The 11,034-nt window shown below is 44.1% G+C and overlaps 1 protein-coding gene across 1 annotated transcript; it reads right to left on the reverse strand.

Moving 5' to 3' along the window:
* Positions 1 to 9,479: 9,479 nt before the first annotated feature.
* On the reverse strand, positions 9,480 to 10,158 carry DEFB136 (defensin beta 136). The gene is made up of 2 exons (XM_030311971.1): positions 10,104 to 10,158; positions 9,480 to 9,652 (listed from the first exon to the last, which is right to left on the reverse strand). The coding sequence occupies exons 1-2, from the start codon at positions 10,156 to 10,158 to the stop codon at positions 9,480 to 9,482; spliced, it is 228 nt and encodes a 75-aa protein (XP_030167831.1).
* Positions 10,159 to 11,034: the final 876 nt, after the last annotated feature.

An 11,034-nucleotide genomic window follows, 5' to 3' on the forward strand; every position in this document is an offset into this window, starting at 1 on the left:
TAAGTCCAAGGTCAAGAGCAGAGGTGCGTCTGGTGAGAGACCACGTCTGGGCTCGCAGGCAGCCGTAACCTCACATGGAAAAAGGAGCAGGCTCTCTCCCGACATTCATAAAGGCACTGATCCCACTCATGAGGGCTCCACCCTTATGAGTTAATCACCCCAAAGGCCCCATTTCCAGACACCATCACCTTGGGGGTTGGGATTTCAACATACGAATTTTGGGGCGGGGTATAACATTCAGTTCATAACAGTACCGGAGCTTTATTACAGGTAGACAGGTTATAAAATGATTATTCTGTTACGGATTTCTCTCTCTCTCTCTTTTTTTTTTTTTGAGAAAGAGGGACGGAGGGAGGGAGGGAGGGAGAGAGAGAAAGAGTGCTTGAAGGAAAGGGACAGGGAAAGAGGGAGAGAGAGAGAATCTCTCTCCAAGCCTAGCACAGAACCAGACTCTGGGCTCTATCTCACAAACGTGAGGTCCGGACCTGAGCTGAAGTCAAGAGTGGGACACTTAAACATCTGAGCCACCCGGGAGCCCCGGATTTCTCTTATTATCTTTAAAAGTTTGATCCGTTTGGAATTTATCCTAGTACAGTGTATGAAGGAAGGATGGAGTTTTCCGAACACTATTGAATAATCTTTGATTTGATGGCTTCTGTATCCTTTCTAAATGCTCATTTTTATTGGGTCTGTGTCTTGACTTCAGTGATCTGTCTAGTCATTTGTTTCCTTATCACACTGTTTTAATCATTGAGACTAAGTAATAAATAGGTTTTAACATCCAGAAAGGATACTTGTCAATACTCTTCACCTTCGGAGTTTCTCATGAGATCCTTACTTTCAAATGTTTTCCTATGAGACTTGCAACTAGCTTGTCTGATTCTAAGCTTTTGGATATTTTGTAAAAGGTCACACTCAATTTATAGGTTAACAGGGAGAATTGCCATGTTTGTCCTATTGAAACTTCTTATCTAAGAACATGGTGAAACTTCGCATTTGTTCAAGTCTTCTGGATCCCTCCACAAAGGTTTAAAGTGCACTTGACCCTCCCCCCATCTTGAACAACACGGATTTGAACCAAGTGGGCCCATCTAGATGTGGATTTTTTTTTTTATAAATACAGAACTATAAATGTATTTTCTCTTATCATTATCTTTTTTAACAAAATTTTTAAAAAAGTTTATTTATTTTGAGAGAGAGAGAGAGAATGTGGGAGGGGCAGAGAGAGGGAGAGACAGAGAATCCCAGGCAGGCTCCACACGGTCAGCACAGAGCCCGATGGGGAGCTCGAACCCATGAACTGTGAGATCATATATAACCTGGGCCAAAACCAAGAGTCTGATGCCCAACCAATGAACTACCCAGGTGCCCCTCTCTTATCATTTTCTTTTCTTTTTTTTTTTAATGTTTATTTACTTTTGAGAGAGAGAGACAGAGTGTGAGCAAAGGAGGGGCAGAGAGAGAGGGAGACACAGAATCTGAAGCAGGCTGCACCGACAGCTCAGAGCCTAATTTTGGGCTTGAACTCACAGACTGTGAGATCATAACCTGAGCCTAAGTCGGATGCTTAACCCACTGAGCCACCCAGGTGCCCCTCTTATCATTTTCTTGACAATATCTTTTCTCTAGTTTACTTTATTCTGGGAATACAGTACATGGTACATACATCATACAAAATATGTTTTAATCAACCATTTATGTCATCGGTACGGCTTCGGGGCCACAGTAGGCCATTAGCAGTTAAGTTTTTGGGAAGTCAAAAATTCTACTAAGATTTTTGGCTGCGCGGTGGAGGGCACCCCTACCTCCCCCTCTCACACCTCCCCTGTTGCTCAAGGGTCAATTGTAACTTCATGTAAGTATTTGCTCATTCCTTGTTAAGTTTACTTTTACATATTTTACTTTTTGTTTGCTATTTTAAGTAGAGTCTTTTCTTTCATTTTATCTTTCAGCTAGTTGTTGCTTGTACTGGCAAACTTAAAAGAAAGATAACCATCTGACGAGATTGCTTTGAAGATTAGAAATATTATGGAGGGGGTGTCTGGGTGGTTCAGTCAGTTAAGCATCTGACTTCGGCTCAGATTATGATCTCGAAGTTTGTGAGTCTGGGCCCCACATGGGGCTCTGTGCTGACAGCTCAGAGCCTGGAGTCTGCTTCAGATTCTGTGTCTCCCTCTCTCTCTGCCCCTCTCCCACTCACTCTCTGTTTCTCTGTCTCAAAAATAAACATTTAAAAAAGTTTTTATTAAAAAAAATATTATGGAGAAAAACACTCACCATGTACCTTGGAACATGTCTCCTTTGACCTCTTGTTAAATAGAATCCGGGTATAGACCTGATTTTTGCCATGGATTCTTATTATTAACTAATAGATTCAGATGTACCCAACGTCTCTCGAAATCACTTGATGTGCCAGACATTGTGCTAACCACATTATTTCTGGCCTCTTGTGTGATTATTTTCCATTTACAGATGAGTAACTGCACTTGAATGCTTTTCCTCATATCACTCAGCTGGTAAGTGACACGTCAGCTAGTAAGTTACATCCAAATCTGAACTTTTCAGGGCTATTCAATTCACTGACTCTCCATTATATTCGTTTTTCACACCCCTTGTTTTCCAAATTAGTTTCTTTCCTTTTATATACAAGGGTTAGCCCTTCGCCTCCAATTGATACATCTTATCAGCTTATCTTTGCTAATGTTTCCATCTCTTAAACAGTCAGAAGTGGATTTCCTTTACAAAACTGGAATAAATATGTTCCTCTTTCCCGTCCCACCCTCCCCCACCCCAAACCGTGTACATTTTCATCTAGTGTATGATGTGAGGTTTATAACCACATTCACATTTTCCCAGGTTTCTGTCTCTTACATATGTTGTTGAAAATTGCCAACTGTAAATGGAAAAGTGGAGAGAGTGGTCGTCTCGGCCCGGTAAAGAGCCACAGGATGACAGAATAGTGGACAATTTCGCCGCCTGCTGTAGCGTGAAAAACAGGCACGTCGCGCCCTCTGGTGGTGAAAACAGGAACTGTAACCATTAGCCTCTGGCACTTGAGAGACTTGGCCTTCCCTTCCTTCCCCACTGACATTCTCACCTGCGGGTTCTGCTTCGTGCAGTGTTGAAGGGTGAGGGAGAGCTAGGCCTGAGAGCTTCCAAAGGCTCTTAGCTTTTCAGTGACCTGAGTCCCTTTGAACCATCATCAGATTGCATTTAATTTTTTTTTTTAATTTGCATTTTTTTTCTGGTCCTACACAAGTTATCATATGCGCATTTTGCAAAATGGGCCAGGTGAAAAAAGTTTAAAAAAATTCAACTGTTGCCCACCATTTTGGCCGTCTCTCTTCCCTAAATACGCGTGGTGTGGAGCATGGAGACCTGGTGCCTTTCCCGGTTTCTGGCCTCTCCAGGAGCGTGATTTGGGGCAATTTCCTTCCCCTCTCTGAGCCTCAGTTTTCCCATCTGTAGAGATGATTTCTGAGGGCCTTTCCAGATCCAGGCATTGGTTTGTTTGTATTTTCAGATAATGAGCGGCCTCGAGCAGCAGACCCGCCCGTCCACTGGCCCACGCAGGGGGCTGCCTTCCTTGGGTCAGAGCTGGAGCATCCTCCCGGGATAGCCACACCCGGCTCCGGACCCCTCCTCCACTCCCGGCTCAGGACACTAATTGCTGTGGTCCTTGGTTTTTTTCTTGTGGTCTCTGACTTCCACTTGCTGTGAGGCTAAGGCCACAGCCTTATTTCTGTAAACTCTCATGTTCTGTAAACACAGATTACAGAGCTGTCTGGAGAGTGGACAGTGGCGTGGAGAAATCACAGCACAGCACAAGGCTCTGCCTTGTTAACTTGGTTTTTTATTGAATGCGGACTCTGTGCCGGGCAGTGCGCCGACCATGAGGGGCTCATAGGAAATGAAATAACTGATTGTCAAGCTGGACGTTGGAGAAGACACGGGAGCGCTGTCAGCTGGTGATCTCCGCGGACGGCGCAGTTTTAAGGCTGCAGAGAAGCAAAAACAGACAGAGTCTGCCATCTGGTGGCAGAAAAGAGTCATACTCCGTAAGGAAGGCTTGTGCAGTGCCTCCCAAAAAACCCTAAAAAGCAAAACCAAACCAAAACAAAACCCCCAAAAAACAGAGCAAAAGGGAAAAGAAGAGCTGACCAAGGCCTTGAGTGTCTGACAGAACAGTGGGAACAATTGGATTTATTTATTTTGAGAGAGAGAGAGAGAGCGAGCGAGCATGAGGGAGCCGGGGAGGGACAGACGGAGAGGGAGAGAGAATCTCAAGCAGGCTCCTCTCAGTGTGGAGCCTGACAGCTCTATCCCGTGAACCAGGAGATCATGACCTGAGCTGAAACCAAGAGTCGGATGCTTAACTGAGCCACCCAGGTGCTCCGGCCTGATGGGGTAATTGACTGAGAAGGGGCATGTGGGAATCTTCTGGGGGCGATGGAAATATCCTATATCTTGATCCGGGTGTGGTTTTCGGGGCTGTGTAGTACATACACGCACGTCTGTATACATGTACACACATATACATATATATTAGTGTAACCCTCCACCCTCCCTTCAGTGCAGTTACCAGTTTGTGATCATTGATGTGGTTGTTTATTTACTTTTGGTTTATGACTTCTACTATGCTATAGACTCAAAAAGTACAGAGATTACATCCCCCCCCCCCCCCCCCCCACAGCTTTTGGTGCCTGTTTACATAGTAGCCATGAATTATCTACTTGTTAGATGAATAAGTGAATACAAAAAAAAATATGAACGGATTTTTGCATTTTGGGATGCTTTGTTCTTGCCCTGAAGGAAATAAATATAACTCAGAATTGCACAGGATGATCAAGAGTAGTGTTTATAAGGAAGATTTTTTTTTGAATCAATAAAACTATCGCGTATTTATTTATTTTTAAAAGTTTATTTATTTTGAGAGAGAGAGAGAGAAAGGATGAGCGGGAGAGGGTCAGAGAGACCCTCTGACTTCGGTTCAGGTCATGATCTCACGGTTCGTGGGTTTGAGCCCTGCATTGGGCTCTGGGCTGACAGCTCAGAGCCTGGAGCCTGCTTCAGATTTGGTCTCCATCTCTGTCTTCCCCTTCCCTGCTCATGCTCTGTCTCTCTCTGTCTCTCAAAAATAAATAAAATGTTAAAAAATTAAAAAAAAATGTGACTTATGGAGAGACAGCCCAAGTGGGAGGCCAGAACGGGCGATGTACTTTCTACCGTTATTCCGACTGGGTTAGCTGTCTCTGCATGGACTAGTTTATTTTTATTTTTATTTTTTAAAATTTTATTTTTTATTTTTTAAAATTTGCATCCAAATTAGTTAGCTTATAGTGCAACAATGATTTCAGGAGTAGATTCCTTAATGCCCCTTACCCATTTAGCCCATTCCCCCTCCCACAACCCCTCCAGCAACCCTCAGTGTGTTCTCCATATTTATGAGTCTCTTCTGTTTTTATTTTTATTTTTAAGTAATTTTTTCTATGCTTCCAATCTTCCAATGAAGCATACCAGATTGGCAGTATACCCTCTAGCTGAGCTCCACTTGGACTTCAAAGCTTCATGTGTCAGCAATATGGTTTGTATACCTGAAATTTGCTAAGAAGGTGGATCTTTTTTTTTTTTTATATATGAAGTTTATTGTCAAATTGGTTTCCATACAACACCCAGTGCTCATCCCAAAAGGTGCCCTCCTCAATACCCATCACCCACCCTCCCCTCCCTCCCACCCCCCATCAACCCTCAGTTTGTTCTCAGTTTTTAAGAGTCTCTTATGCTTTGGCTCTCTCCCACTCTAACCTCTTTTTTTTTTCCTTCCCCTCCCCCATGGGTTTCTGTTAAGTTTCTCAGGATCCACATAAGAGTGAAACCATATGGTATCTGTCTTTCTCTGTATGGCTTATTTAACTTAGTATCACACTCTCCAGTTCCGTCCATGTTGCTACAAAGGGCCATATTTCGTTCTTTCTCATTGCCACATAGTACTCCATTGTGTATATAAACCACAATTTCTTTATCCATTCATCAGTGGATGGACATTTAGGCTCTTTCCATACTTTGGCTATTGTTGAGAGTGCTGCTATAAACATTGGGGTACAAGTGCCCCTATGCATCAGTACTCCTGTATCCCTTGGGTAAATTCCTAGCAGTGCTATTGCTGGGTCATAGGGTAGGTCTATTTTTAATTTTTTGAGGAACCTAAGAGGGTGGATCTTAAGCGTTTTCATCACACACACACACACACACACACATAACTATGCGAGGTGATAGAGGTGTATTAGCTTGATTATAGTTATTGTTTCATAATGTATATTAAATCATCAAGATGCATACCTTAAACACGTACACTTTTAAATTGTCAATTATACCTGGAAAAGGCTGGGGAATAAAAGCTTCTTGTGTCATAGGAAAGCCTGCAGGTCACATCATGGATTACCATAAACTCTGCCAGCTTGTATTGTGATTATTTATGCTTCTCTCCCTGTAAACAATCTCTGAGCATTTGGGGCTAGGGCCTGCCTAATCCTTTTTTGTGTATTCTCCAGGGGGAGTCTGGGAATGTTCAGTAAGAGGAAAAATGTTGGTTTTCACAGAAAAGGTTGATTGGTTTGCAAACCCTTTCCTAGATTTAAGCTCTTCTCTTTGTGTTTAAACAGATGTGAGTAAAGAAGAGACTCTACCCACCCCAAAGAAAATGCAAATCCCCCCTTTTATAGCCTGTGCTGGGTTGTCTAGTGTTCCTCTCCAAATTCTGTCCACTTGGACCTTCAAAATATGACCTTATTTGGAAATAAGGTCTTTGTAGATGTAACTAGTTGAGACGAGGTCATACTGGATTAGAGTCAGCCCTAAATCCAATGGCTGGTGTCCTTATAGAATGCCATGTCAAGATACAGAGACCCTCACAGATGAGGAAGAAGAAATGATGTAGCTCTAAGCCAAAGAGAGCCAAGGATTGCCAATAACCACCAGACCTCGGAAGAGACAAAAAACGATTTTTCTCTAGAACCTTCAGAAGGAACGTGGCCCTGCTAATACCTTGATTTTCAACTTTCTTGCCTCTAGACCCGTGAGAAAATAAATTTCTGGTGTTTTGAGCCACCCAGTTTATGGTAATTTGTTATGGCAGACCTGGACCGAAAACGTAGCCAAAACTTTAGATCTCCAAGTCTGATTCTGAAGAAAGAAATTTATACTAAGGCGATGGTGTTGGGAGGGGGTTCTGGTTGTCCCTGAGATTCTGCTTTCCCTTTGCGTGTGTCAGCGGATACTGTTTTGATTCCTACTGCCACGGCTGTGCTGGCTTCACAGTGTATGGGTAGAATTCGGGGGCAGGAGTGCTTGCTACTTGTCTTCCATGCCTTTCCCCAGGGGCAGCAAAATCCTTCCTTCTATGTACCCCAACCTAACACCCTGCCAGGATAGTTAAGCCAGATGACACATTGCCAAGCATGTTACATATTTGCCATACAGATAATGTTAAAACAACTGTACGATAAGGTATCGGTAAACGTTCTCAGTGTCCTTCAGATTTCTTGATTTCCAGTAACATGCATTCACTCCAGACATTTTTAAGCTTAAGGGGAATGCGCTAGAGCTGGACCTCATAGCAAAGGCTCGGAAGGTGGCCATAAATGAAGGGGACCTCTCGGGTCACTCTGCTGGAGTAGGGTCCTGAAACAATCTGTTGCACTAGGAGCAACAAGTTTCCCGATGGCGCCCATGTAGTGAGACAGATGTCTGATTGCTAAGCCTAAATCCTGGGCTTTCCGCATGGCTGCCCTGTGATATGGGGAACAAAGATGAGCAGTTTTGGCTTCCTCAGAGAGGATGGCCACTATCTCTAGGGTTTTACCCATGGAGCCACAAGGTGAGTACAAAATGGCTTTTAGGTGTGATAATTCAGTCCTCTTCTTTATTTCATATGTGGGCTTTCAGCAAGAATAACTGAACGTTCCAGTCTCGTCCAAGCTGCACTGAAGAACATCAAAGACAGTGATGAGTGTTTCTTCTTGCATCCCGTTGTCAAAGTTAGAGCCGTATCTCACCCCAGGCTGATATAATCATGGTTTGGGGAACCACAAGAAAAGGGTAGAGATCTTTAGCCTTTATTTTGGGTTGTGGACCCTTCTGAAATCTGATGAAGGAATATTTGCTTTCTCCCTTCACCCAGATTTCTCTTTTTATTTCCTGCTTTTATGTTTTGAGCCCCACATCAGGCTCTGCACTGTCAGTGCAGAGCCTGCTTGGGATTCTCCCCCCCCCCCCCCCACTTGTACGTGCTCTTTCTTTCAAAACAAATGAATAAACTTCAAAAAACAAAAAAAAAGGCTAGCTAAAAAATAGATGCCCTGGGAAGCTAGCTCTGAGGACTACTGATGATTTCTGGTTTTTCTTTTTTGCTGGAATGTTGAGGATTAAGATGGGAGAGCCCGAGCAGGCAGGACTTCCAGAAAGAATGAAGCCCTTCCTAGCTCTCCAGGGTGGAGACTCAGATGTGTTCCTTCAGGCACATCCTTGGAGCAGGGAAACCCCGAGACTCAGCTGGTGTTCTTTTTCCTGAGCAGCTAATGACAAGGATCTCCACATAGATCTGTGACCTCTGCCCCTGGGGGAGGGGGCCCTGGAGGGGTGGTGAAGAGATGCTGCCGGAGCAAGGCTGTCCCACTGACAGCTGGGAGTTTTGTGTGGGTCTGTATGGCTCATTGCTTCCACCCCAGCAGTTGGCGAAGTGATGGTTGGTGAGTGGAATCTTAGGGCAACATTGATCTTGATGCATCAGAGCTACTGAGTAGAGCCACAAACGCAATGTAGCAGCCAGGAACGTTACAGCTTTAAGCCACAGGAAGAATTTTGAGGGGCTTGCTGTTCCATGGATCTACTTGGATTCTCGACTCCTCATTGGATCACAACCTACAATCACTACAAACTACAATTAATACTTCCAGTTAGATTCCTATGCTTAGCAATTGAGAGGTGGTATAGATTAACAGTAAAGACACAGGCTCAAGACTGTCTGGGTTCAAACCCAGTACTAACTCACTCTTACTGGTTGTGTGACCTTGAAAAATTCCTTCATCTACAAAGCTGGAGAAAAAAGTTGATTTTGTTGTGAGAATTAAGTGATTTAGTAGATGTAAACCACTTAAAAGTGTGACTGGCACATAGTAAGCTATTGTTATTGAGCCCAGCATACATCATATCCTTGGGCCGGTAGCCATGTGTTAATCAACTGAATTTAAATTGGAAATAGGAATTAGTGATTGGAGACGGGAGGGTGGGAAAAAAAAATAGGAGATGCATTTTGCCCCAGTGCCCCTTTACAAAATACTTCTGGAATTTTGCCAGTCAGTTCGTGAGAATCTGCCTCCCATTTGTTACCCATGGCTCATTAATGATCCTTACGCACAGAGTGCAGATTTTATCCTTTTAGCTATTCATGTAGCCTTTTAATTGGATCCGTGAGGTGAGGGTCAATACTCATCGACCTGGGGAGGATTATTTTTCAACATTTTTACACAACAAGACAATATGTTGTGACAGAATGAAACCCACGTCCATCCCACTCTGCAACTGAAGAAGCACCTGCCTTTGAGCGCAGTGCAAGTACGGATTTGTATTCCATCATGTCTAAACAATCCATTCCCTGAAGGAAAAAAAGAATGGAAAAGAAAAATCAGGCTTCTGAGGCTGGGAGAAATCCTAGACCTGCCCGTCTCTTCCTGGTGGGGGGCCTATTACTTTGCAATTTACCTTTTACATTCTGTCCTCTCACCTCCTGTCATCTCTCAGTGAGGGCCACCACGTCTAAGGCTCATCAGAGGAAGTTGGAAGGAAATAGGAATTTGGATAGCTGAACGGTGACATGTGTGGTAAGAAGTTGGCCTCACTCTCTCGAGCTTGGGTAGGCTTTCAGGATGTGGCAACCGATGAGTGGGGCAGACACTGAAGACCACTAACTTAATTCCCATCCTTGGCTTGCTGATCCATCTGATCTTGGCGTCCCCCTGCTGGCCTTATGCCCAAAGGGGATTTTAAGTACCTGTGTTCTTGCAAGACCCCCACTTTCATGATCAGACCTATACCCATCATCTTACCTGAAGGCAGTGAGATTACCAGGAGGAAGAGTAACCCAATGAGAGAGTGCCTCATTGCTGATGAGGGCACAGAGCTGGAACGTTCTGGGGGTGGCTGCCTGGAAGCTTCCTTTATAGAGCTGGGCAAAGTTGGGTGGGGCTGGGCACTGGCCTCATTCTACTTGGAAGGGCATTCAGGGGAGACAGGCTTCTTCAGGCTTAGAGGAAGAAAAGTTCCTGGTCCTGTCGTTGCTACTTCCTCTTTTACCAATCATGGGAAAAGAAGGAACTCAGTCAAGGCCAAACAGGATCCGAGACCAGGCATCCTCCTGCCCAAGCCCAAATATTTATCCTATAACTTCATATGTATAGTGATAGAAAAATGGCAGGGAAAATGTCTACTCTCTTTCTACTTTGTTTCTCCTTTCCTTGGGAGTCCCATTGAGAACACAGGAGACAAGGGAAGCAATGTTATGAACATGGGCTTAACTTAAGATCACAAAGGATGTGAGCAAGATCTTGCTGTGTTTCCAGAAATAAAGAGTGTCAACTGTTGATCTGACCAAGAGTTAGGTAGGTACTCAGACGTAACAGAGAAGGGGTATGCTTCTCTTTGGGCAGCAGATTTATTCACCTGGCTGAGGCAGATGGTATAGGGAATGTGTCACCCAGGAAAGTTCACCAAGGGCTTTGTTTTCCAAATGGCTGCTATTGAAATGTTGCCTAGTATTTGGAAATTTTAAGGGTTCTGGGAAAGGTGGTCTTTTTGGAGTGGGTAGGTTGGAACTCTCTTCTGGTTTCTTACAGGAAGAGCCAGATCACTGCTGTGTGCAAGGTTGGATGCCCAGCATTCAGAGTAGAGCAGGACACCACTTCCCTGGAGCTATAGGGGCATAGCTCCAGAGAAGGATCATTAGGTCTGTCTTCCCTGGAGAGGTGGAGGACGACCAAA

This window comes from Lynx canadensis, chromosome B1 (assembly GCF_007474595.2).
Source record: "Lynx canadensis isolate LIC74 chromosome B1, mLynCan4.pri.v2, whole genome shotgun sequence".
Lineage (NCBI taxonomy): Eukaryota > Metazoa > Chordata > Mammalia > Carnivora > Felidae > Lynx > Lynx canadensis.